The 27,088-nt window shown below is 47.6% G+C and overlaps 1 protein-coding gene across 1 annotated transcript; it reads right to left on the bottom strand.

The window, feature by feature from the left end:
• Window positions 1–272: 272 nt before the first annotated feature.
• Window positions 273–12,322, bottom strand: LOC138829441 (ral guanine nucleotide dissociation stimulator-like). The gene is made up of 14 exons (XM_070025745.1): window positions 12,114–12,322; window positions 9,224–9,420; window positions 8,581–8,640; window positions 7,671–7,864; window positions 6,060–7,417; window positions 5,737–5,955; window positions 5,367–5,470; window positions 4,875–4,935; window positions 4,172–4,240; window positions 3,660–3,743; window positions 3,166–3,198; window positions 2,754–2,875; window positions 2,466–2,561; window positions 273–2,163 (listed from the first exon to the last, which is right to left on the bottom strand). Exons 4-14 carry the CDS (start codon window positions 7,834–7,836, stop codon window positions 1,938–1,940), a joined length of 2,538 nt encoding a protein of 845 aa, XP_069881846.1. The 5' UTR covers window positions 7,837–7,864; window positions 8,581–8,640; window positions 9,224–9,420; window positions 12,114–12,322; the 3' UTR covers window positions 273–1,937.
• Window positions 12,323–27,088: the final 14,766 nt, after the last annotated feature.

The raw sequence follows: 27,088 nt of genomic DNA on the forward strand, positions 1-27,088 counted from the left end.
TCAAAGTCATCCTGGATGGGAAAGTCCAAGAGACTCTTATCTAAAATGAACCACCAAAAAGCCACAAGTCATAGTCTTGAGCATAAAGTTTAGGGGCAGTGCCTATGCCCTGGGTTCAAGCCCCAGGATCCAAACACCACTATGACATAACTAACCTCACATCTAAGTATATAAGAATTAAATTATTAGGAAAAAGTACTTTAGATTAAAATAAGAACAGAACAGAACATCCATCTACTACAGGTAGAGAATCACAGGTCATCTGCAGTAGATGCAATGGCAATACACAACTTTATTGATCTCAAATATATTTTGTTTATAAAGAAAACTCTACCAAAAGACTGAAAATTGTGATACATATTTGCTGCTTATATTCCAGTAAAACTGGAAATTCATGATAAATAGCTGAAACAAAATATCGACTTGAAAAGAGAACACTTCTTTCTAAATCATTTTTGAAAACAAAATTAGGAAGGAAAGCTATCTGATATCTCCTCACAGAAGGAAACATTTCTCTTTACAACAAAACATTGTATCTTCATCTTTGTTTCCCCTCTCATCACATCCAGCACTGATGCTGTTAGGTCATTCCTTTGGGCAGTGATTCCATTATGAAGTTGAGTTTAATATTCTACTCTTGCATCTCATAGAATTTACCATTTCATGAAATGCAGCTTTCATGCAAAAGGTGAACTCCATGTGATTTCTGACCGTGTAATCTGTCACTGTATGGCCATGGATATGAAGCTGTAAGTTTTGACCGTCTTAGGTTTCAACAGTCTGCAAGGATATCAGGAATGGCAGCGTGTATCTCAGTTGTATAAGGTTGAAGATCTTAGGCTGTTGAGACACTGAAATTGCACCTGGCAGGTAATTTACAGTGGAGGATTGAAGCAACATTCCCTTCCCAGATGGTGAGTGTGCATTATCCTCTATTGCTCTCTTGCTGGGCTCCTTTGCTACTGCTCTGTGGATTATTCTAGGAGCATAGTCCCCACTTTCCTTCCTGGTCATGTGTGTCTGCTTGGCCGGATGGACATTTTGTCCACTGGAACTCTGGTATTGTGAAGTAAACACAAAGGGGAAGTGCTCTTGCCATGGCTTTCTTCAACTGTGTAATGGAGAAAAGATAATATATCTTCTTCCTGTAACTGGCATAAGAGCTCAGGAGGGCAACTATTGAAGAATTATTTGAACTCAGTGAAATGATGGGTAAAGAGGATTTATATTCCCTTAGGAATCTGTGAGTGGCTCTGGCATTTGACTGATGTGCTTTCTGTGATCTATGCTGTTTTACATGTTTTCCTGTGTTTTCTTTCATCAGTGTGCTTACGGTTTTAGGGATGTTCTTGGGTTGGAAGAACTGTGATTTTGGTTTGACTGAGTTTAGCACTTCTTGCAGCTCAGCAGTGTCCCCCTGGGTCTGGTGTGGCCTCACTTCGATTTTCCCCCAGGGTCCTGCATGGTGACCCCAAGTCCCTCCCAGCAGGTTGAGGTGGATTCCCTGCCTGCACAGAAGCCAGCAGCTTCCCGCACAGATGATGGCTGTTGCAAAGGAGACGTTTCAACACTGACATTTCCAGGCTTGTGAAACAGTTCTCATGAGAACACCTGACTGAAAGCCTAGCCCCTAGAGGGACCTGCTCTTGCTCATTCTGCAGGAAAAAAAATGAGCTCAAAGCCTGAAAGGATTTCTTCTTAGAACAGAATATGCAGAAGTCTCTGCCATTAACGAAGGCAAAGAAAAGCACCCACCAAAACCTTGCTCTTGTAAAGAAATGGTTTGAACAGGCTATTCGTGTTTCCACATAGGTTTTTAATCTAAATGACCTGACATTTGAGTCTTTGTGCATTGTGCAATGCATTTCCCATAACTCATTGGAGAATATGATTTTCTCTGGTTGGAGTCCAGGCATCTGGGCTGAATAAAGGACAGCCTAGGATAGAGCCCCATGCCCAGCTCTCTTGGTGGGCTGGGGGCTCAGGAACGGCAAGATTCCCTCATATTCTGTCATCTTTGCCATGTTGCAGTGTGAAGAAGGCTTGGGTGAGCAGCTCAAGTGCACGCTGGGTACATGGCTGCCCCTTCCACCGCTGAGCTGTTCATTTGTCTCCCACTGGGAGCTGCCATTGTCACTGAGCTTTCTTGTTGAAGCCTGGCAACTGAATGGAGAGATTGCCTTAATTCCAGGGCTTCCCTGAGCCCACAGGGCTGTCCCACACCCACTGCCCTCTGGGCTTGAGGCAGCCTTCATTAATGTTCATTTGCAAGTAGCCATGTGCCCAATCCTCTGAGGACCACCGTGGGACCCCAATGAAGGAAGTGAGGTGGGCAGAGGTCAGGCCACACCACCCAGACAAAGGCTTGTGTGGCAGTTGGTGGGAGGGCAGCCCCAGCTCATCAGGCTGCCTGTCCCACCACCCAGACCCTGGGGAGTCCCTGGCCCCTGGGCCAATGTACTTACTTTCCTGAGCGCTTCCGCAGGGGAGGGCTCCTCTTGTTGTTCCTGCTCAGGACAAGTACCCGGCGGGGAGGCTCCAGCTCCCTGGATAGCTTGGAGCTAAGACAAGAAGTAGCTGGTTGGACAGCAGGCTCCACCCTGGGGGTTCCCTCCCAGGGGCCCTGGGGACTCAGGAGCTCATACACCCTTCCTTCAACAGGTCTGGTGGGAGGCTGACTCAGGCAACAGGCTCTCATGGACTGGTGCTGGGGATTCCCATGTTTGTTGCCCCCACTGCCTACCCCAGCTCACCTTTCCAATTGATTCAGGTGGTTCATATTATTAAACCAAGATACGAACTTCATGTCAGGAACTACCTCGAGCTCCTTACATGAGCCCTGTAGTTCCTTGACCAGGGCCATCACCTTGAATTCCTGGTTGAGAGAAAGGACACAGTGGTGATGGACCTGGACCAGGGCAAGGTAGGCCAGGCAGCTGACTTCAGGTCTTCACTTGGCTTCACTCTTGTCTCTCCCCAACACACTCGCCTTTCTCTACTGAGATCCAGTGCCCAACCCCAGCAAGCTGTCCTAGATCCCCAGCTCAAGGCCCCATCTCCTGACCTCTGGAGGACAAGTGATGTGACCATCCACATCAGAGGGAAGGAAGGACCTAAGGGACCCGCACAGCTGGCTGCCTGCAGAGGAAGGTGTCATTTTCTCACCTCTCGTCGTCTTTTTATGTTCAGCCAAGAGCCCTGCAGAGCAAAGAATATGTGCTAAGAAAATGCTGTTTCCACTTGGCGCCCTACCAAGTCCTTCCAGCAGAGGGCAGGCTGGGTGCACAGCTGGACTAGGATTGCTCTCAGTCTAGGGCAGGGAGGCCTAGGTCCTGAGGACAGGTTGCTCACTGCTCAACTCTCTGTGCACATGGCAGACACTCGAGGCTTCCAGTGACAAGGCCATGCTATTCCCACATGCTATGTCAGCTTGAGCACCTGCTGTCACACTGCCACCCTTCCTCACCACCCTCTGAGAGATGGCCCCATGTCATCAGCAGCACTGAGGCCTGAGGGCATAGGGCATCATAAGTAGGCTTGCTGTGGTGCTTGGCACTCTGGGGCTGGGGAGGACGTGGGCTCTTGCTGGAGGCCAAGGGGCAGGGAGAGGCTCTTTGTCCCCAATCTGCTTTCCCAGGGCTGGGGCCCTGTTCACTCACATCCTTGGAATCTTGGTCTTTGTGCAGTGAGGCCAGGTGACTGAGGATGGTGCCCAGGTAAGGGACTGTGCCCTCGGGATACTCCTGTGGCATTGGGTGCAGAAAGATCAGAAGGGTCCTGTTAAGCTCCTCCCAAGAACCCCAGACTTACCCCAGCCCCATGGAGCCATCTGCCTAGCAGAACTTGGAGAAGACAGGTTCACTCCTCAATGATCCACCCTCTACCCCATACCAAAGACACAGCCCTGCATGGGGAAATCTATCTAGGTCTGGGCCCCTCCAGGGCTGGCACTTGACACACAGGCAAGGTCTGTGGCCCTGCCCTTCACCTGCTCCTCTACTCTTGTGCAGGCCTTAGTGCAGTGGCTGCAACTCATTGCTGCAACATGCCATCTGAGCAGAGGCCAGGTGTGATGGGGCATTAAGGAGTGGGCCAACAGGTCGGTTGGGTTGGGGGACCCCCCTCAACTACTCCTTCTAGAAAGCCCCTGGCCTCAGGCATGCACACTCACCAATTGTTGAGGCTTCTTGCAGCCTCTCTTGAGTTTCTTCCAGAAGGTCTTGTATCTGGACTCTCGCCCCTGGCAGCAGTATGTGGAACATACTTATTCTCTAACCATTCAACCCTCCAGAGTCCCCTCTTGCCATGTGGTGTGACAGCCATGGCTTGGGCCCTAGGATCTCAGGCTCCCTGGGACCATCAGCACTGTATCCCTGGGCAGGCCAGAGCATATGCCAAGGCCTGTCTCCATGGTGGATGTGGCCATTTGCATCCCCTAAAAGATGTCTCTGTGAATGCCTGATCTGAAGGGACATCTTGACCTCACATGACTGGCTAGGCTTCCCTCCTGGGACGGGAAGGCCACCCAGAAATAGAGCCAGGGCATGGCTTGGGCGTGCCAGGCTGGCGGGGTGTAGAGAGGCAGCCTCAACACAGGCCGCACTCAGGAGGAAGCTTGACAGGAAATCTCAGCAGCAACCTTGACAACCCAACCCTGTCACTTTCTCCACCCTCCTCAGACACCCAGGTGGCCTCGTCCACTCACTCCACGGGGTCCCCAGGGTCCTCCTGTTCCCCATACAATCTGTCCCACACCCAAGCCCACGACGGACGCTTCTCCTAGCTATGTTGGATATGCTCCTTGAATTCCATCAGAGAGAAAATTTCCCTCGCCTCCGTCCGAGGGTCAAATCTTATTCCGGGGCTCATACAACCTTGTACACTTGCTCCTGGCAGTGTATCCTCCTCAGCTCCTGATAGACAGCTACTCTCTCCCTGGACGATGGGCAGAGACAAGGTGACAGATGGGAGAGGAAGGGAGAGGAGGAGTGTGAATGGATTTCCCATTTTGAGGCAGGACTTTATGCTAATGGGAACAGGGCTGTGCAGGGAGAGCCACTCTGACCCTTAGGTCACATGGTCAGGAGCAAAGTCTTGAGGGGAAACCTCCAGCTCCACCCCAATTCCCAGAGTGGTTTTGCTTGGAAGAGCACTGCACAGACTGGTGTAGCTGTGATGTCTCTGAAGGAAAACGTCCCCAAGGGCCTTGTGCAATGTATGGCAGAAGAGGAATCCCAACCTAGCAGGCAAATCCTAGGCAAGGCCATAGAGCTGTGGTCTCTGCCATGGGGCACTGCCATTGGGCTCCCAGAAGATGGACGCTAAGCTGAGGAAGCAAGGGTTGCCCAGGAGAAAGGTGCACCCACCTGCAAACCAATCTCCACGTCTTCTTCAGGCCTTGGAGCTGGCTGCTCTGCAGAGCACACATGATGGGAACAAAGGTTGACATATTTTTTCGTAGGTGGCACTCCTAGGAGTGAAGAATGGGTGAGGAGAGCTGTGGAGGAAACTCCTGGGCTCCTGCTTGGCCTGGGGCTGGGCCTTTGTTACTAGGCTGAACTGGGACAGCTTGGGGGAGGGGAATGACAGTGGAAGCAGGGCAGGAATGCACACAGCCCAAGTGAGGGCAGAGTAGGAGGAGGGCTGTAAGGCTAGGCAGAGGCTGTGAGGGAGCAGGCAGCCCCCTGGTGGGAGTGGGAAAGGGAAGAAGAGCCCCCGGGCCCCTCCTGCTCTTACCAGAGCCACCTCTATCCAGTGCTGCACCACTTGGGCTCTCTCTGCTGCCTCCATGCTGTGGTCCCCGAGGCACGTGGTGATCACACAACTGGAGACCTGCTCACAGTGCTCCAGTATGGGAAGCAGAGTGGGTGCCAGGCGCTCCAGACACTCCTTTTGGTCAGCATGGACATACACATAAGTCAAAAGGTGGTAAGGGAGGAGTTTTTTGAACAGTTTCTGAAAAGATGAAATGAATGGTCAGCATGACTCTGCCCTGAGGCAGGTGTGGCAGTAGAGGTGCAAAGGAAAGCCCACACGCCCAGCCCTGCCAAGCTACTTACGATGGCCATGATGGAGAACTGATCTGCCTTCTCTTCGGGCAGCCAATCTAGCACTCGACCTGTCTCCTCATCACTGTCTAATTCCATCATGTCTAATTCCATCCGGGATGGCCCCCTGGAGGAAATCTGCACATCCTCCATCTCCACACACTCCCAGGGAGCTGGGTCTGTTTCCGCAGGCCTGTCTGCCGCACTAGCTGGTGGGCGAGCAGGCTCTTCCTCAGCAGCACAGGGCAGAACACCATCGGCGTCTTCAGCCACTGGCGGCTCAAAATAAGTAACTGGATGAATGTCCCCTCCTAAGCCTGTGTCAGCTTCCAGCTGCACAGATGGGACGGGTGCTACATCCCGGCTGGGCGGCAGAGGCTCCTGTACAGGTGGCTCTGGCTGCTCAGCACCAGACTCAAGGCAGTCAGCCTCTCCAGCAAGGGGGCAAGACTGCACTTGCTTCCCAGATGGACCGAGAGACTCCCCTTGCTCCCCAGATGGACCGAGAGACTCCACTTGCTCCCCAGATGGACCGAGAGACTCCACTTGCTCCCCAGATGGACCGAGAGACTCCACTTGCTCCCCAGATGGACCGAGAGACTCCACTTGCTCCCCAGATGGACCGAGAGACTCCACTTGCTCCCCAGATGGACCCAGAGACTCCACTTGCTCCCCAGATGGACCGAGAGACTCCACTTGCTCCCCAGATGAACCGAGAGACTCCACTTGCTCCCCAGATGGACCCAGAGACTCCACTTGCTCCCCAGATGGACCGAGAACAGACTCCAGGCTTTCATCTCCTGGAGCCTCTAGCTCTGGCCCTGAGCTGCTCACTACAATAGGTTTGGAGGGCTCTGGTTGAACTGCAGATGCGTCTCCTCCTTGGGCGGGTTGCAGAATTGGGTCACACTGGCCTTCAGGCAGCTGGGCTTCTGGAGTGGGCACTGGCATACCCTCATCACTGGCATGTATTGGTGCATCAATGGCTGGCTCTAGAGCCATTGCTACCACTGGGCTAAGTGCCCCTGGCACTGAGGGATCAGCCATTCTTCCTTCATTTGATAGAACAAGACTTGAGTATTGCAGGTCAAGATCCAGACTTGGTGCTGGAGATGGTGCAAGGCTGTGGGCCATTGGCTGACCTGCAGGTGGATTGATCTCTTCGGTCACAGTTGATCGAGGTGAGTCAGAACATCCGTCTGCATGGGGTTCTTGTTGGCGCTCCACTGCAGCTCCTGGAGCTGAGGGGGCCTCTGAGGCTACAGCTAGCTCCAGCTCTGACTGACATGGTAGTACTGCTTCTACGCAGGGTGTTGGAGCCAGTGGTTGGACAGTGATTTTCTCATAAAGCCTGGCAGTTGGTGGAACAGCTGCAAGAAAAGATCCCCTACAGCACTGCCTTCCCCTCAGTCATTCCTACGGCCACGAGACCCCTGCCTGCTGAGAAGCCCTAGTCCCTGGACTCCACCCCAGGAAGCCCTGCCAGGACAGGTTTCATGCCACGGCATCCAGGTTCCCTGGCTGTCCTGTTGATGGCCCCATGGTAGCATGGGAGCTGCCTTCAGGTGGACAAAGCTTGGAATCCCACACCTGTTCTCTCCTTTGCCAGCCCATGCTACTCACCCTCCAGCTCTGGCTTCTTGAGAAGCATGTGCTCCAGCTGGCTGAGCAGAAAGCGGGCCTGCTGCTCCTCAACAGAGCCAGGCATATTGAGGTGCAGATATGTTACCAGGTGTTGCAGGCAGGACGTGTCCGGTGCTCCAGTGAAGTCTTCTGGGTACTCCCTCATCCAGGAACCCAGTATGAAGGAGAAGGCTCTAGGTGCAGAGGGAGAAGCAGCAGAGTCAGAGGCTGGGCCTACCCTCCTTTCAGACCCCCTCAAACACAGGTGTATGAATTGGGCTCCTGGGCCTGCTCATGCCCATAGCCCATAACGAGCCTGGTCACCTGGCTGCACTACACACATTGTCTACACAAGGGATGCGACTAGACCTACATCACAGATGAAACCACCCCACCCACACCCACCGCCTGGTGTCCCTGGGCATGCTCCCCAAACTGTCATCTCTGGGGTGCTTTGTCCTGTTGCTTGTTATCTCCAGAACCCAGAATCTCCTCACTTGGGCAGCCTCTAGTGGCCTCTAGTGGCCTCCTGTTCACATAGAGCCAGGTGTCAACAGTCTTGTCCTGACTCTCAACCCAAACAGCACATCCTGGCCCTTGAGCACTCACTGAGGCCCCTGGAATCTCAGGGCATTGTCCATGATGGCGCAGTGTGGCCCTCCCCGTTCTGTGTGGTCCTGAGGATTCCCAGGGCAGGCAAATGGGACTGGGTTGGTCACATGCCAGAGGCTTCTCCCACCCTCCATAGGCACAGAACAAGCACACACAATCCCTGCAGGGACACATTTCTACCTGGACTTGAGCCTTCCCCTCAGGAATCTCAATTTCCCTTTGCCCAGGCCTCCCAAAGCCAGCTCTTTGCAACCACCCCGAAGACACATGCCCTCCCTCCTCCCCCAGGCACACTCACCGCTGCAGGTGCTCCTGCGCGCCTGCCTTCTCCTCCTCATAGTCCTCAAAATGACTGTATCTAGGGGACACCATGAGAATGTCAAACATACTGTGTCTGCACATGATGTCTACAGTCCCAATGGTCTCTCTGAGCACAGGATGGAGCTCAGGATGACAAGGATTTCCCTGTTCTTTCACTGAGTGGTGTCAAGCGTCTGGAAATGCATCCCCACACAAGATGATGAGCCCATTAGCTTCCTCCCCCACACACACCTCAATGGGCATGGGGTTTCTCAGTGTTTCCCCTGGGCTTCCTAGTGAGGTTCAGGTAGGTCAAGATGCCCAGATGGAACATCCACCACCACTGTCAATTTGGAAAATGCTTTTCTTGAGGTCTTATTCATAGGAGGCCTCGATGTAGAGAGGGGGTCTTCATGAGAGAGGGGCTTCTCCCAGCTGCGCCCACATCCCTGCGCTCCCTAGTGTGTAAGGTCATGATGTGGACAGGCCTGTTCAGGACCCATCCCACCACTCCAGCCTCAGGCAGTGAGGATGTTGCTCCTAGCATGCCAGTAGTCAAGATCCAAGCAGATCCTCACTGGTGCAGCACATGCCAAGGCCTAGCCAATGGACCCATCCCTAGGATCAGAGGTGGCACTTACCTGTTGAACAGAAGGTTCAACACGTGATGGGCAGTCGTGAAAGTGCGGTATGTCCCCAGAAATACTGGGATAAACACAGCATCTCCGAATAGCAGGGCAGGCACTAAGTGGTCTACTAGCTTCTCCACTTTACCTCCCTGCAGGTATCCTGCTTTGCAGGGATCAGGAAGGGTGGGGGCTAAAACCCACTCTAATTCCTGTGAAGAAATGAGACACAGTTAAACATAGAAACAGCAGCACACTGGGAAAAGGCTCAGGGCCATACCATGAAAATAACCTGGGGACACACACACACAGACACACACACACACACACACACACACACACACTTTCACCCCACTCAAGAATGTAAACACATAGCGTCTGAGGCTGCCAGAAGGTAGTAGGTTAGGGGACTCGCCCTCCCTCCACACCCTCCTTCTTCCTTGATTCACCCGTGGGATACATGGTGTATTTCTTCTCAGGCGACTGGGACAAGGGATGACCCAGCGTCTTCGAACAATATCGAACTCGCTCTGTGGCGCTGTTCTGTGGAATAGCGGGCAACAGCAGGAGAACATCCTGCTGTCCCTCCGCTGTCCATACAGCTCAGCTGGTTCAGCTGGTAACCAGCACCAACTCCTGCTGGCCCTTTGTGACGTCATTTCTGGAGATAACATCATCAATGAAGGGAAGTCCCCTCTTCTGAACTCAGCCTCAGACCACACCTCTGCAAATGTCCCCTGGGTGCTAGCTGGGCCCCATGGCAGGGCAGGAGCCAAACGAGACACACTCCACATACACAACCAACTGTCCTCTGTCTAGTTAATGTCATGGTTATGAGGACACACTTAATGAGTTCCCACCAGATCCCTCCTACCAGTTTAAATGTCTCCTCATGTACAAGTGCCTGTGCTTGCCTGCCTCCGCCAGTCACCCATTCATTCCTAGTGCTTCCACCCAGCACCTGCTTGAGCATATCCTACGCTGAATAAGACCCAGTATCTATCCAATGCTTGGGAACCCTACAGCTCGTGTCAGTCATTTTCACTGCACTCTACATTGTAGAGATTCAGTCCCTGCACATGGTGTCTAGACAGAGAATAAACTGCAAACCACTTGTCCTTGCCTAGGCCTCTCTTTCCTGTAGTAGGAGCCTCCAGGAGGAGGATACCAAGTTCAAGGAGGATACCTAGGCAAGAGATTCTATCTCAAATCCATGCAAGCCAACAATGAACGACAAAGCAAAAGGAAAGGCAACATCTGAGCTCTATGTGGGGGTGAGAATTTCACAAGTGCACACACAGATGAGGTCTTCTCTATTTGGAAGCCTACCCAGGAGAGACTCCTTTGTTCAACACACCTATTGAGAGAGGTACACACATGACCTCACATGGACACATAGACACAGATTCATCCACACAGACACAGTGGCACACGTCTGTGTTCATTCATATGGGTCCTCACATGCGCATATTGGAGCTCTGCCTGCCACAAGGTCTGTGTGCGAATGAGAGGGTGGGTGAGAGATGGGAAGCTGAAAAGAATGGGGAGTTTGTTCAGTGTCCTGTAGCCTCAGCTCTCTACTCTTCTGGAGAGTCAGAGAGCGTGGCGGCCTGGGATCCAAGAGAATTTGAGGCCAATCTCTGGGCTCATTTGGTGGGCTGATGGAGTGACCAGTGTGGGCATGGAGAGCCCGTGATTTCTGCACCATGTTCACTGAGGTAGAGGTGGAAAGGGCACAAAGGGATCGGGCTACCAGAGTGGATTGGGCGCCACTCAGCTCCTAGGGCTGAGAATTTTCGGCTGCCACTGGGCATGGGAAGAGGAGTTAGAGAGCAGCCTGGACGTGGAGTTTGTTGATGTGGAGAAATGTGGAGATGGGAGTCCTTTACTTTTCAAGCAACAGGGGAAGTGGACAGGCGACTCCACCACGGGGATCCCGGCAGGGGAGGGAGAACCTTGGCATCCTTTGCCTCTAGATTCCTAGGTGTGCCCTACTCTGTCTGCTCCTTCCCTAGGTCCACCATCTCCCTTGCTCAAGATGTCACAGTCAGGGCTGAGAAGGTGGCTCAGTGGTACAGTGCTTGCCTTGCATGCCTGAGTCCCTGGGTTCGAATCCTCAGGACCACATAAGCAGAAAAAGCCAGAAGTGGCGCTATGGCTCAATTTGTAGAGCACTAGCCTTTAGTTGAAGAGCTGAGGTACAGCACAGAGGCCAAGTTCAGGCCCCATGACTGAAAACAAAAATGACACAGTCAGTGCCCAAGACTCTGATGATGGCAACTTATGCTCACTGGCATGGTTCGTGCATGCAGGGCCAAGGAGGTCTATGCATTCAGCCTGACTGGGAGCCATGGTGGGGGCTTTTTCATGGGAAACAGAGGCCGGGGTTTCCTGCTCTAAAGCCACCCAACAGGAGCCCTTGAGGCAACCCTCCAATGTGGTTTCCACCTCCATCACCAGGACCATGTTACTGGTCCTGCCGACCATGGCGCTGATCCTGCCATCTATCCTGATGACACAGTCCCTGACTCCTCCTGCCTGCTCTGAGGAAGTGACCACTGTGTGAGGGCTGCAGGGAGAATCCAGGCCGAGGACATTGATTTGATATATCTGTGCTTATTATTTTATACCATTATAGACTTAACCATTTTTAATTTCCAAAGGCTAATATACCAGTGACAATTGTCCACCTCTTAGGATGGTGGGGAAAAACTAATGGAACCAGAAGTATGGCACAATCAATTCAGCTCCACCATGGTATGGACTTTCTTTGTACACAACTCCAAATCTCACTCCCACGATTGGTAGCGGCATACTCATCCTCTTTCTCCAACATGTTTAATGGTAAGAATGGAAGCAAACAGCCGAGAACATCCAACTGTGATGTGGTGCTGGTGGTACCCACCGCTTCTTCTCCTACTGCTCCAAGCAGCAGCACCTCTGCACCACCTCTGCCAGCACCAGGCAGTGCAGGATGAGCTTCCTTTCTGCAGCCAGTTCCTTCTAAAGACCTGGCCCCAGAGCTTCTGCACAGATTTGACTCTTTCTGGAACCTGTTCTTGCTGACACCTCCATTTGGTACATTCTCCAGGGATCCAGATTTGAAATGGAACCTTCAACGTCTGTTTCTTTGAAGACAGGCCCTTTCTCCTCAAGCCAGGTTAGCAGATTGTAAAAAGACAGGAGAAGCCTCACTTTAGACAGCGCATGGTGGGGAGCAGGTGGGAGGCTTGCCCACCTTCTGCAGACATGGCCTCACTGTGCACTCAGCTTCCTTGCAGCTGTGGCTCAATGTGGCAGCTCAGTGACAGCCAGATGTCCCTCACGCCACAGGCCATCGGCATTCTTAGTGCTCTTCTCATCACATTCTCATGACTCTCTCAACCTAAACATGCCAGAAAATACCAACAATTGGGCCCAAAGCAGACAGGGTCCTCTGGTTCCCTTCTGTTTCCCACTGAAGCTCCCATTAGAGCTCCTGAAAACCTACAAAGTATGTAAAACGCCACTTCTCCAAATTGTGACCCCTTTCTCTGGGTTGTTTCTCTTCCGATAGCAGGGAAGAGCTACGATGTCTGCCTGTGCAACAGTGAGGACATTTTCCTGGGTAAATTCTGTCCCAAAGGAAGGGTCTGGTTCATTCATAACCTGAGTATGTATGGCAACTGATGCTACCCAGTCCACTGGAGCCAGGCCTGGGCTCACTGAGGGGGTTCCTCTTTGACATCACTCATGAATATTTACAAATGCAACTACTCACCAACCAGGGCACTGGCAATTCATTCTTCTCTTTGCAGGAAGCCACATCCACACCTGTGTCAGCATGTCAGCACATGCTTTGTAGGCATGGCCAAGGTGGCGATTTTGGAGCAAGTCCTGAAGAACCAGACAGGGCCCGTGCCTCCTTCCCCAGCATCCTGAGGACCTGAATACAGGTGTTTTTGTCACTACTTCTAAATTGGATATCTGCATGAGTTGGTCTTGAACAAACTGAATACATACTTTGACAAAATTTAAACACAGCCAATAAATTAGTAAGGACTATGGTATGTGAGGACTGTGAGAAGATGCAGACAGTACCATGTGTGGTCTATACTTGTTTCTGTGTGCTTCCCGCATGGCTGGGGAGAATGCACACAGTGTGAGGACCGCAGAAAGGCAACTGGAGTGAGGACTGAAAATCCCTGGATCAGTTACTAGTTGAACAGGAAATGTTGCCTTGGTCCTTTGCTTGTGGACTTAGCTGGGGAGGTGCTGGGAACTTAGCAGTTGGGACCTAGTGCAATAGATCACTGGTTAAGTGTCTGTCCTGCCCCTTCCTGTACTGTGCAGCCTGCTTTGGCTGCATGACAGAAGCAGCCTCTGCCATTGCTCACTGCTGATGAGATGATGTCTGACTTACCACAAGCCTCTCACAACCAAGCCTGGACTGAAGAGGCCAGAAGCAAGCCAAAACACTCCTTTCCTCCTTGAAAGAGTTTCTCTCAGTCACTTGTTGTAGACAAGGAAAGTCTAACAGCATCCTTGCGAAGTTTCTTGACTTCTGTGCCTCAGTTGCCCCTTCAAGGAGTCAGTATACAGACTGAGTCAGAAAACACTTGTAAAAGGCCAGACCGTTCCCTAGCAGGGTAATATATAAGGATTCCACTTCTGAGCATTTACCCAAATGATCACAAACAAAACCATACTAAGGCTACCAGCACAAATATGTTTATCGCAGCATTATTCACCATAACTGAGATATGGAACCAACCCAGATGTCCCTCAGTAGATGAATTGATCAAGAAAATGTGATATATATATAAATATATATATATGTGTGTGTGTGTGTGTGTGTATATATACATATACACATATTTAAAATGGAATTCTATGCTTCCATCAGAAAGAATGACACTAACCATTAGTTAAGAAATGGAAAGACTTGGAAAAATCATATTCACTGAAGCAAGCCAGACCCAAAGAAATACAGGCCCCATCGTTTCCCTCATATGCAATACTTAATATACATCTAGCATTATTTTGTCAGATGAGCAGAAAAGCTCAACAGCTATATACATATGACCATAGAAGATGATGCTAGGTGAAATGAACCCCAAGAGGTCTTTCTTTATTGTAGTTTTTAATGCACTATGTGATTATTTGGTTTCCTTTGTATGTTCTTCCCCCTATGGTATATCCCCTGTTTGTCACTCTACTTGATTTTGGTACCCTGAATCTATTTTTTTTTCACCTGTACCCTGAATCTCCTATATACATTTGTATAATTTGGGGAGGGGAAGGGAAATAACAAAACGCTGAAACCAGGACACAGGATGACCCATTGGAACAATGATACTCATAGGACAGTATATTGGAAATTAAATTTACAACTTTCCTTCTGGGGAGGACTGAGGGAGGTGGGGATGGCAAGGGATAGTGAGAGAAGAAGGGCAGGGGTAACAATGCGCAACAAGAAATGTACTCATTGCCGTACTCATATAACTGTAACCCCTCTGTACAGCATCTTTATAATAAAATAAATAAAATAAAATATAAAAAAGAATTGAAAAGGCCAGGCCATGCTACTCATGAGACATTGCCTCCTACTGCATTTGTATAGCAGGGATTGGAGGGATGACCCCTGCTTTTCCAGGCAATTCGTGTGTGTGTGTGTGTGTGTGTGTGTGTGTGTGTGTGTGTGTGTGTGTGTGTGTGTGTGTGTGTGTGTGTGTGTGTGTCATGGGGCTTGAACTCTGGGAGTGGGCACTATCCTCAGCAATTCAGCTCAAGGCGAGCACTCTACCACTTGAGTCACATGCCAATTCCGGTTTTCTGAGAGTCAAGGGGTGTCCTGCCCAGGATTGGCTTTGAACCTTGATCCTCAGATCTCAGCCTCCTGGGTAGCTAGGATTACAGGTGTTAGCCACCGATGCCCGACTTTTTCTAGGCATTTTATGGGCTACTATCATAATCAGCCTGTGTCCTCATTCACTCAACTATACTATCTGAAACTAACTTAAGGAATTCTGTCCCAAGACAACAGTTATCAGTAGCTCTTAAGGTGTGATGATAAGGTCCAGACAGATGCCATGTTTGAGCTCAAATATCTCATTCTAGCAGAATGGGATAAGCTGGAGGGAGAGAGAAAATAACTGGAGACATGCGAAACCATTCCTCCAAGGCACCATCAGAAGCCAGGAGTGTAGTCATTGGCTATGACAGCTAAAAGACATTAGATGTAAATAAACTTTAGGTAATATAAACAGTCTGATCTATCTCAGAATGTTTATCATGTCTTCAGATATGAGGCAGTGAAGAATGGCAACATGTTTCTCACACCTCCATTTCTTCATCAGTAAAGCTACGTGAAGGGAGCTGGGAGCAGGGGTGCAGGCCTAGAGTCCCAGTTACTGGGAAGGCCGAAGTTATGAGGATCACTTGAGTCAACTACATCAGGATCAATCTCTAAATTGAGTATGCAAATAAAGAAGTATACAGTAAAGATTCTAGTACTTGACCTCCGCAACATGCTTCAATTCTATAAGCAACTATTCACTTACTGGACAATGGAGCCAACACAAGTGGGACTACTTTCTAGTCTTTGCAAGCTGTCAGCTCTGCTGCACCTGGACAACTGGCTGTGGCCCTTGGGGTTTTCTCTGTTGTCACCCTTGTATACAATGGACACAGCCTGAAGTCTCCTTCTCATAGGTTTCTCATGACTTACATCTGTCCTTGGTCTCTAGGTGCACAGTCATTTACATATACTGTTCCTCTTCTTGCTCTGCCAAAGTAGCAGACACCAGGAAATGCTTACCCAAGGATACCAGCCAGGTCAGGCGAGAGATGCCACTGAATGCAGGAAAGCCAAACTGCTCTTCGTCCACTGGCCAGCAGTGGGCAATCACAAATGCTGTGAGGACTAGGAAGTAGAGAATGCCTGACAAAGAGCAGGACCCAGGTGCATGGGAGAGCGCATGGACACAGGGACCTTGCCTTACAAGGCAGCCAAATGTAGCCTCAAATAAGAAAGCCTCTTGTAGGTTTGAACTTCAATTTTGCTAGTAAAATGAGACATGCTCCTGGCAATAGCACACAATTCAGCTAAACAGTATGATGAAAAGATCTAGGCTTTAAATATAGGAAGTTTACATGTACTTAGGAAGACAGCTACCCTCCACCCACCCCCAAAAAAAAAAAAGCCTCTACAATAAATGATTTAAAGTCACCCACCATCCAGGCACAGTAGAGCAAACCGTAATACAAGCTACTTGGGACATGGACACTGGAGGAGTGTGGTTCAAGACCAGCAGTCTGGACAAAAGTTACTGAGGTTCTATATCAAAGTCTATATCAAAGTATAAGGGCCTGTGGTCCCAGTACTCACAGGCAGGACTAGGAAGGTCACTGACTGCATCTGGCACCAGGTAAATGTTCAGGACCCTCTGACAAACAAACTAAAGCCAAAGGTGCTGAGGCATAGCTTATGTGTAGCAGGTAGAGAGTCCTGAGTCATTTGCCACTGCTGCCAATAATGTTAAAGTCTTCTGGCAAGAGGAGAACAACCATGGTCTGCTAAGCTCCTGAAACCCAGATTCTTATCAACTCCATGTGAAATGGCGCACATCATGAAAATGGAAATAGAGAAAACAGCAACACTGGTCAGCTAGTTCAAGAGCATCAAGTTGATGGAGTGCTAAATATTCCCTTCTCTCTTCACAAAACCACACTCTGGAGAGTGTATGCACTAGAATTTCTGCCTGATTATGAAACTGACTGCTCATCTTCGTCCTTAGCCCAAATCTTAAACAAAACCTAAACTTAAGACTTCATATACGTTATATTAAATTTGTCAATCATTTCTTATGATTCTGACATTAACACTTAAAACAATGAGCGTGTTCTAGAGAATGACATATACAAGTTGTAGCTGGGTGCTGGCAGCTCATGTCTAGAATCAGCTACTTGGGAGACTGCAATCTGGAATCATGGTGTGAAGTCCATTGGGTCAGGAAAGTCTGTGACGCTCATGTTCATGAACCACAGAAAGCCAGAAATGGAGCTGTGGCACATGGTGGAGTGCTAGCCCTGTGAGGAAAAGCTAAGGGAGAGCACACAGACCCTGAGCTCAAGCCCCAGCCTTGACACACAGAAAAATTCTAAGGAAGCACACATAACAATTCATGGAGGCACTAGGACCTAAATGAAGCATCAAACTTAGAAGCAAAATCAGCTCCCTCCAGGCTGCTCACCATCTCCTGAAGTCCATCTCCTCTGAACACCTTACACAACAGCTCCTACCACCTCCTGCCACAAACTGAATCTAACCTGGTCCTGACTGGTATGTGAGCTCAATGCCTGTGACCTTCTATTGCTTTACCTGTTCTGAAGGTAATAATTACCAACTTTACTTGGCTATTATGTGAGTTTCTGACACATATTGTTATACTCCTTGTCATAAGTCTCCTATATCATTTTCAAACATCTGGACAATGATATTCCATTGTTTTGAAACTCATGAGGAGATAAAGCATCTTATCACCCATTGAAGTCCAGGATCCTAAAGATTTTCCTTCTCTAATAAAAGCCACTCAGATGGTCCTGATACCCATATGAGCATTCATCCAAGCACAAGAGCAGGTATCTCTAACAGGGTCCTTTTCTCCTATTCTTGCTCAAAGAATGACTACCATACAATAAATGATCCAATGTACAATACATGAAATACTGTGCACCCAGCCAATGTTCCTCTAACTTCCCGGACAAGGAAAGGAGCTGAGTGTTCAATGAGTCTGCAGACTAAAACTGACCTGTGAAGAGAAGGGACCCTTTGAGCAGTTCTTTCCCCAGGACTTCTCTTTGCAGGATTGCAAATTCCTCCATCAAGAGTTCTCTGTGTTCTTCCTGTATGACTTTTCCTGTCATGACAAAAATCGGTTACACATGCCAATTTGAAGTACTGGGTACAGGTGCACATCTTGAGAGGCTGTGTCAGCCTCAGGAAAGGACAGGACACGTGTCCCTTAGAAATATTTCTCTTAGCAAGGTCCCAGTGTCTCACTACTGTAATCCAAGCTACTCTGCGATCCTTGGACCAGCACAGAAACAAGTACTATCCTGGCCAGGTGTCTAGGCTCTCCCCACACCTCCACCCACGTGCCAGCTGAAGGAGACTCCAGGTGGAAGCTCAAAACAAATAAAACTCTAAGAAAGCACGACGGTAGCCACCTGTCTCCAAAGACACCATGAAACTTCAGAAGTGTCTGAGAGCCCACAAGGGGTTAATCTGGGTTCTGGAAAGGATTCAGTTACACACACACACACACACACACACACACACACACACACACACACACACACACACACACACACCTATGACCTGAGGAAGGGAGATAATGTGTGACTCTATTAAAACTGAAGGAACCATGATTTATCAAATGATCATGTCTTCAGGATCACTGAGAAACATTATTTAAATTGTTGTACAAGTAAGATGTTAACAGTTTTTGATGTGTGGTGGAATTTTCATATCAAGGTGTGATGTTTCCCTGTATGTAAAACAAACAGGCTCACAGGTTGTTTGAGTTACACAAATTATCTAGAATAAAATAAAATAGAACACAGAGCCAGGCACCAGTGGCTCACAACTATAATTCTAGCTACTCAGGAAGCTGAGATCTGAAGATCAAGGTTCAAAGTCAGCCCAGATAGTAAAGCCCAGGTAGTATAGTTATGTCCAATTAACTACTAAAAATAGTCAGAAGTGGAGCTGTGGCTCCAGTGGTAGAGTGCTAGCCTTGAGCAAAAGAAGCTCAGAGATAGTGCCTTCCCCCTGAGTTCAAGCCACAGGAATGGCACAAAAAGAAAAAAGGATCACAATGCTACTCTGTTCACAATGCGTTCTTTTATTTCACATCTTTGGAAAAGTACCAAGCAATCACACTTGCCTGTGTGTTGGGGAAACGGGAATCATATGGGACAGGCCCTCTGGGACTCAATGTCAGGCTCCTTCACTGGAATTAGGGAGTCAGGAAGATAGTTATTGGTGTGATGGTAGCGAAAACACAAGACTGGCTGAATCACAGCCCAATAATGTCTTGCAATACCAGAAGCTTTACAAAGGACGAGCAAGTGTCCAACGGCCCTCCAGGGCCAGTACACATGTTACTCCATACTACGACATCATGACCTAGCTGGTCCCAACAGCTGGCCTCTGGGAGGCTGCACTCAAGAGGGCTAACCTCCAGAGCATCAGGCAAAATGTGCTAGGGAACCCATCCCTATAAGGACAAAGCCAATACTTACTGCTCCTTATCAGTCGTTCCCAGTTGACAGCAGCCACAGGCAGAAGCAGGAAAGGCAGTGCAAGCTGCAGAGGTGAGATACCTCTTGGCCTCAGAAGTATTTGCAGCCTGCGATGAGGACCCTGTAAGCCACGTAGTGCATTAGAGTCCGTTCCATCATTTTGCAAACATTTGACCTCCCTCCCTGAGATCTAGATCCTGTGTCAAACACAAAGAAGATCACAAATATGGGAAACAAGCTTGTTCTTGGGGTAAAAAATACTGATGGCCAGGGGGAAATCTGTGCTGTTGAAGTGTCATCATTTTCTCTCCTTGTAATTTTCCACCTTTGCTGCCTGTACCCAACACTTCTACTACTGGATGAGATGCTGAACTCAGTAGGCTAGAACAACAAGGGGCAGAGGAGGTTAAATGTAACCTCCTTAGAAAAGAAAAAGTAGTAAGGAAATAAGGAAACAGTCTCATTCTTGGTTTTGGCATCTCTAAGAGGTAATGTTGAGTGGATGGTCTCAAAGGTCCTCCCAATATGATAACATGACTCACTAGTCATCAGCAAAAAGGAAGGTAGAATACAATAAAATGCCAGGTTCACCCTTCAAATGAGAAAAGCGCAAAGAATACAACAATACCATGCATCAACAAAAATATGGCATAAGCCAGATACTGGTGGCTTGTGCCTGTAATCCCAGCTACTCAGGAGGCTGATCTGAGGTAGCAGGGTTTCCCAGTGAGCCTAAGCAGGATAGTTCATGAGTCTTTGATGACTAATTAACCATCAAAAAGCCAGAAGTGGAGGTATGGCTTAAGTGACAGAACACAAACCTTGAGTGTAAAAGCCAAGAGAAAGTTTAAGGTCCCAAGTTCAAGGCCCAGTATCAGAATACACATGCGCACAAAAACACATGGAATGACCAAGATCACATACACAATGCTAAATGAAGTGTAAATTAGCATAACCTGTGTGGAGAACAATTCACTTACTAGAATAAAGTTGAACAAATTCAACAGGGCCTTTATTCAGAGTCTAGGATAACCCGTTTGGGTTAAATACATAATAATATGAATTACAGAATGCTTCTTTTGGTGGAATTAAAAACAATTTCCATGTCTAGCGGTGTATAAGGGAAGTACACAATGCACTTGGGTGGTCTAACAGCTTAGTCTTCTTTGCATTGCTAAAACAAATACTTGAGGTGAATCAGCTTATACAGAAGAAAGGTATTATTTCAGTTTAGTTTTAGAGGTTCCAGTTCAGGGTCATTTGGCCCTTTGCTTTCAAGTCTGTGGCAAGGAGTACCACCATAGTGGGAGTATACACATAATAGCCAAGGAGAGAAAAAGACAAGGGCTCAAGATCCCAGGATCCACTTCAAGAGCAAGCTGCTCCCCACGCCCCACCATTGACCTACCTTCCCTTCCATCAGGCTCTTCCTCCTGAAGGTTCCACTTCTCTTTCCTAGTGCCTCTGACTTGTCACTTGGCCTTTCACACATGAGCCTTATACGACATTCCAGATACAAACTCTAGTATCCAATTCACAGCAGTTAAAGGGATAAATAGTACTTGTATAGCTCCTCGTTATGTTTTTGCAAAGAACAGATAAAATAAGAAGTTGATCAATATATAGATCATTCCTGAGAATCAGAAAAGAAAAACAAAAGGGGGAAAAAAAGACTTTAAAAACCAAGTAATTGGGCTGGGAAGGTGGCTCAGTGGTAGAGCCCTTGCCTTGCATGCCTAAGGCCCTGGGTTCGATTCCTCAGCACCACATAAGCAAAAAGAAAAAAGCCGGAAGTGGTGCTGTGGCTCAAGTGGTAGAGCGCTAGCCTTGAGCCGAAGAACTGAGGGACAGCGCCCAGGCCCAGAGTTCAGGCCCCACAACCGGACCCAAAAAAAGACAACCAAATAATTTTCTGACCCAGTAAAGAACATAGAGCTCAGCAGAATCTCGGCAGAAAGCACCTCCAGGAAGCTCACACACAATAGGGTTTTGCAAATAACAAATAAAGTTCCCTAAAACCTACTGGATACTATTGATGATTTCTATTAAAACTTACTTATTAGTAACACAAATTATTTTAAAAGCTATCATTACTGGAAAGCTACTTTTCGTGCTGATTTACAGGCATTATTTCATGGACACTCCTTAGTGACTTTCTCTGACAAGCATCTCACTTATATATTACTGCATGGAAACAATCCTAAACCCAGTAGTTTCAAACAATAACAATAGTTTTAGTCCTCTTAGAAAAGGGCCAGGGTTGGTCTGTGTTCAAGCAGAGTCAACTAAACCCAGGCTTTCTGGATGATCCACTTGCAAGACCGTCATTCACATGGTCAGGATTGGTCCCAGGCATTTACCAAGAGCTCAGCCAGGCCTGAGGGCCACAGGGCTCAATGATTCCCACATGGGTGTGGGCTTCCTCACAGCATGGCGGCTGGATTCCAAGAGCAATACATGTCTAGGTGCTTAGCATTTTGATCATAGAGCTTTGCTAGGAATATAATAATCGATTTCACTACAGTCTGTCTGTCAGTCAAGGCTGTCACAACATAATCCTGGAGACCAAAGAGAAGACACATCAACCCTACCACAAGGTGAGAGGAGTAAAAAGGGAGCAGTGTGGGAAATGTGTGTCCAGAGATCCATGCATGGCTATCTTTGGAAAATTCAATATGCTACAGGGTCCTTGGTATCATCTCCATTTGGAAAATGAAGAAACTGTGTCCTACACAGACTCAGACACAGTTTTCTAGGCAGCACACAGCTCACAAGGCAGAGTCCTTGCCAGCAACTCTCCAGCCTTCTAGTTCTTCTAAAATTTCTCCTGTAATTAATCTGGCCTGGATCACCTCTACTTTCCTTTTCTGGGAAGGGTCTATGTCATGTCACTAACAGGAAGATGAAGGTAAACTTCCCATTATGGGAGATTTTGCTAAATGAGATACCTGTCCTTTCTCCTCATCTAAAGTCTGAACTACTTGCAAGACAGGAAGCAGCTCAGTAATACCTTGTATCCACTTGAAATTTGATCCGGTTCCATGGGCACAACAGGAGTTCAATGAACTCCTATTTGAGATGCACCTATTTATTTCCAGCCTGGGTCTCTGACTCTCCACTACGCTATGAATAAAAGGCACAGGGAGAGGGGCTGGAGGCCTGTTTATACCTCCTACTCTACCTCCTCATCCCTCAACTCACATATAGCCCCTCATGTTATAATCCTTGAATGAATTAAGGAATGTATGCACGCATGAATGAATGACAGATGGATCTAAGTGGGGTAGTGTTCCAGGTTTATCATCACTTTCTTGATCCAAACAAGCAAAATCTAGCATAAGAGATAGACAATGCCTTCTCATTGAGACCTCCAAGCCTAAGACAAGGCAACCTGATGTTTTGGTGGAAAATTAAACCCAGTGGGCCTCATGTTGGAAAGAAGCAGATAAAGATGCATCATACAGAGGATGGCAGTGCAAAGAGTTTTTAGCTGAAAGAGAGAAAGGATGTAAGCTTTGTTGTTTTCATTTTATGCTGGTACTGGGACTTGAACACAGGATCTGTACACTGTCTCTTAGCTTATTCACTCAAGACTGGTGCTTTACTACGTGAGCCACATCCGATTTCTAGCATTTTGGTGGTTAATTGAAAATAAATGTATCATGTACTTTCTTGACCTGGCTGTCTTTGAACCGTGATCTTCATAGCATTATAGAGGTGAAACACTGCTGCAATCTTTAAGCCTGCTCATCTTCTCTGACATTTTCTAACACTCTCCTTACTGGGATCCTGTGGTTAAGTGCAGAAGACACAAGGATAAGAGGAGGAGGAAGCAGTCAGTGTTCCCTGATGCCTTCTCTACTCCATGCTGTCTGCTGAGTAGAAGCTTGGGCGTTTACTCCTACTTAGACAGTTTCATAATGAAATGAAATGGCAGCTGCAACTGGAAGTAGGGACAAGAAGTAGCTGAGATGCAGCAACCAATTCCAGTTCACCAAGATTCTACATTGGAAATCCCACAGTTATCCTGAACTGTTAATGGAGTAACTCAGAGGTTCATTCTCCTTTACCACACATCTCTGTAAATAAATAAAACCCTCTGGCTTCTACTTACCATGCCAATCTAAACCTGGTTTCTCCCATCTACCACACTTTCTTGGTTTGAAAAGAAATCACTGCAGGAAGGTACACACATTTTTGTTTCCCACAATGAGTGGCACAATGAATTGTAACCGTGGAGCGATCGTGGAGAAAATTTTCTATTTTTCTATTTTTGCCTTCTCAGAGTTCCTTCAGCAACAATTAATTTTGCTGAGTCTTGACCCTTAAGGGTCTGAGAGGGAGGTCATAAACTGACCTCAATTGAAATGCTGAATTGAAATCTCTTTGTACAACTACTGAATAATATATGTATGTATGTATGTAGATTTATAAAACATTTACTAAATAGCATGCTGTGAAAATAAATGAAGAAATAAGAGAGAGGTAATGCATTCTCTTGTCTAATTTCTCTATTGTGTTGAAAGGTATCTTTTCATAAACACAGTCTACCAAAATATTGGGTACTAGTGATGACTCACACCTGTAATCCTAGCTACTCAGGAGGCTGAGGTCTGAGGATCATGATTCCTAGCCAGGCCAGGCAGAAAAGTCCGTGAGACTCTTATCCTCAATTAACCATCCAAAAGCCAGAGGTGGAGGTGTGTGTGGTCAAGTAATAGAACTCCACCAGCCTTGAATGAAAAAAGCCAAGTGAGAACTCCTGAGACCCTGAGTTTAAGACTGTTGAGAGAAAGATTCTTATGATCAGTGAGCATAGTTTTTTCCTTGTCTGGTCTGTAGTAATTTGCTGTGCTTTATCAAAGGCACTCAACAAGCACCTCCACAGTCTGCACTTCTCAGCATGGTAGGGGAACAAAGTCCCTGCATGGCTGCAGCTGTGTGACTACTGAGGAGGGAGCTTGAGTCTTCCTCCACTGTGAGGCCCTGCCTGGGGATTCAGGCCCTGGCACCTTATCAGCTGCCTGGCAACACCTCAGTCATGAGGTAAAGAAGGATATGTTAAGATGGTAACAGAGCTGGGAAATTCCTACCACCCACTGATGTCCCAGGCTCAAACAGCAAGGCAGGCCTCAGTGTCTGTGATGACATGTGAGAGGCCAGGTGCCTGCAGGTACCATGGAAAGCCAGCACTCTCTCCACTCTATAAGCACACCACCCTGCTGTGCCCTGAATGCCTTTGCTCCTTTATGTGCTTACTACCTGGTACTTTCCAGCCCTTACAGCATGTTTCTTCTTCCATTAAAAAAAAAATCAGCACCCATTCTATGGACACAGCTTCATATTTGTGTTTATTGTTGCATTTTTCTGTGCTGTTAAAAAATATTTTGTTTGCTTGTTTTTAACAAGGTCTTGCAGTGTAGCTCAGGCAGTATTCAAGGTCTCAATCGACCTGCCTCTGTTTCCTAAGGGCTAGGATTTCAATTGTATGCCACTTCCCCCTACTTACTGCATCCAGAGACCACATAGAGTACCTGACCTGAAACAACCAGGTTTGTACAGGTACACAGGTATCGTCCACACCTAGGACTCATTCGTTCACCACCAAATGATGGATGATTGATGAATATTGGATTGGTTAAGTGATGCGCAACTATGTACATAATTTGTGCTCCAGAGAGAAGATTCTTTTCTAATTACAGTCCACTTCACCGTTTTCCACTACCATCCACCTCTGTCCATAACACAACTTCTAGAATCGAAGGCACGACTCAAGGGGTAGAGTAACAGCCATGAACAAGAACACTAAGGGACAGCATCCAGGGTCTGAATTCAAGCCCCAATACTGCCACAACATCAACATCTGAAGAGAAAATTACAATAATGGGGAAGAGAGAAGTACTGAGTATTTATAAGCAGCACTTCCAAGTCAGGGAAGTGTTAGAAGATAAGAGTGCTGTGACTGTGCTATGCGAGGTGCGAATAATTTCCAGGGCTTTAATTTACTGTCGAGTTGGATTTATTTTAATTGCTTTTTAATAAAAGGTAAAGTGTGTTGTTGCTGTTTTTATCTATATCCTTGTTGTTACAAGGAAGAAACCTCATACTGTGTGACTATACTGAGAAACAGTTCAGCAAACTTAAGATTTCCTTGTCTATTGAACTGTAGGGGTCAGTATCATTACTTTGTCATTAATAATTGCACACTGTGGGCTAGATGCAGGAAAGACCGTCTGTCACCCACATATGACTATGCTAACATCTTCATATTATTTTGCTCATCGTTTATGGAACTGAGACCACACTCTTTCAAACCACATGGCTTGTCCTTATAGGCATCTTCCCTTGCACAAAATGCTTCAGTCATTGCTCTAAAACTGAATGCAGGAAGACAATCACATTTCCATTTACTTCTCACTGGAAAACTAGGCTGTTTTCATTTCTTCCCACACAGCTAAGCAGAGTCAAACTCTTTAAACAAAAATCCTTGTCCAGAGTGCAAGATAAAACCCTTGAAACTTTTACCAAGTTCCAGGCACTACATTATGTCCTGGAACTTTCTGCACCTTGCTCCCAGTCATCTTACCAGCAGCTCTGAGGCATGTGCTCTGGTTTCACCCATTAAATAGGAGGAAGGAGAGCATTCAGGTCAGGGAGGGCAAAGTACATGGACCAGCACACTAGCTGGGTCCCCATCAGGCTAGGATCTGTCATCTAGACAGATCACAGGGGAAACCACATAGGCCAAGTTCACAGTCCCAACATGGACAAACTGCCTCCTAGAAAAGCCGGAGCGATTTTACCCAGCAGAGCTGTCCTGGCATGGCCAACAGCAGGACAGCAGTTTTATTAGGCTTTGAGCCAGGGACAAACACATTTTAAATATGATCATCTAGGCACAGGGGTGCATTTGCCATCCAGCTTATAAAACCCTTCCCATGATTGAGCCCTTGCCATTCTCACTCTAGGTCATTTTTGTTTCCTTTTGTCACTACTTTGGTGTTATTTTCTTGCAAGCCCTGCAACCCTAGATCCATTGTCTAGCAAGACCACTGGGGGGCTGTGGCAAACATAATGCTAAGTGCACTATGCCAATGGCACTTTCCATAGCCACACATTTCCCAGGCACCTTGGAATTTGCCACAACTTCAAGGAACACAAGTAGAATGTAGGCCCCAGGTTGGCAATGCCCCTGAACAGCCCCATTCGCACTACATCAATAGTTTGGGGTCATTTTATTGGATAAAATTCTTAAGAGGACACTGATTGGAACAGATGAAACCAGTAATGGACTCACTCGTGTTAATAAATAAGCGAATAGATCCAAGAAGGAGCTCTTGGCCTATCCTGGTAGCCCTGACTTCAGTTAATGGCAGAAGGACAGATAGCTCGTTAGAATAATGTCAAACATAACTAATTAGACAATTATGCTGTCACCAATTAGAACCTGTCGATATCTAATTTTGACTTCTGTCTAATCAGGCAGGCCCCAAGTTCTCCTAACTTGCTTGTGACTCAGGGCTAACGATTATTTTTTCTTTTTCTTTTGTTTTTAATTGCTCTGTAGTATACTCTGCTGAATGTAATTAGTCT

Source organism: Dipodomys merriami, unplaced genomic scaffold (genome assembly GCF_024711535.1).
Source record: "Dipodomys merriami isolate MVZ:Mamm:240054 unplaced genomic scaffold, mDipMer1.0.p SCAF_1716, whole genome shotgun sequence".
Taxonomy (NCBI): Eukaryota; Metazoa; Chordata; class Mammalia; order Rodentia; family Heteromyidae; genus Dipodomys; species Dipodomys merriami.

Excerpts from the sequence above, each read along its gene's own strand:
- LOC138829441 (XM_070025745.1), bottom strand. The coding sequence starts at position 7,836 with ATGAGGGAGTACCCAGAAGACTTCACTGGAGCACCGGACACGTCCTGC. Across the intron at positions 3,744-4,171 it reads GCAAGAAGCCTCAACAATTG|GAGTATCCCGAGGGCACAGT; the intron begins GTGAGTGTGCAT and ends CCAATGCCACAG. Across the intron at positions 3,199-3,659 it reads AAGACCAAGATTCCAAGGAT|GGCTCTTGGCTGAACATAAA; the intron begins GTGAGTGAACAG and ends TTTGCTCTGCAG.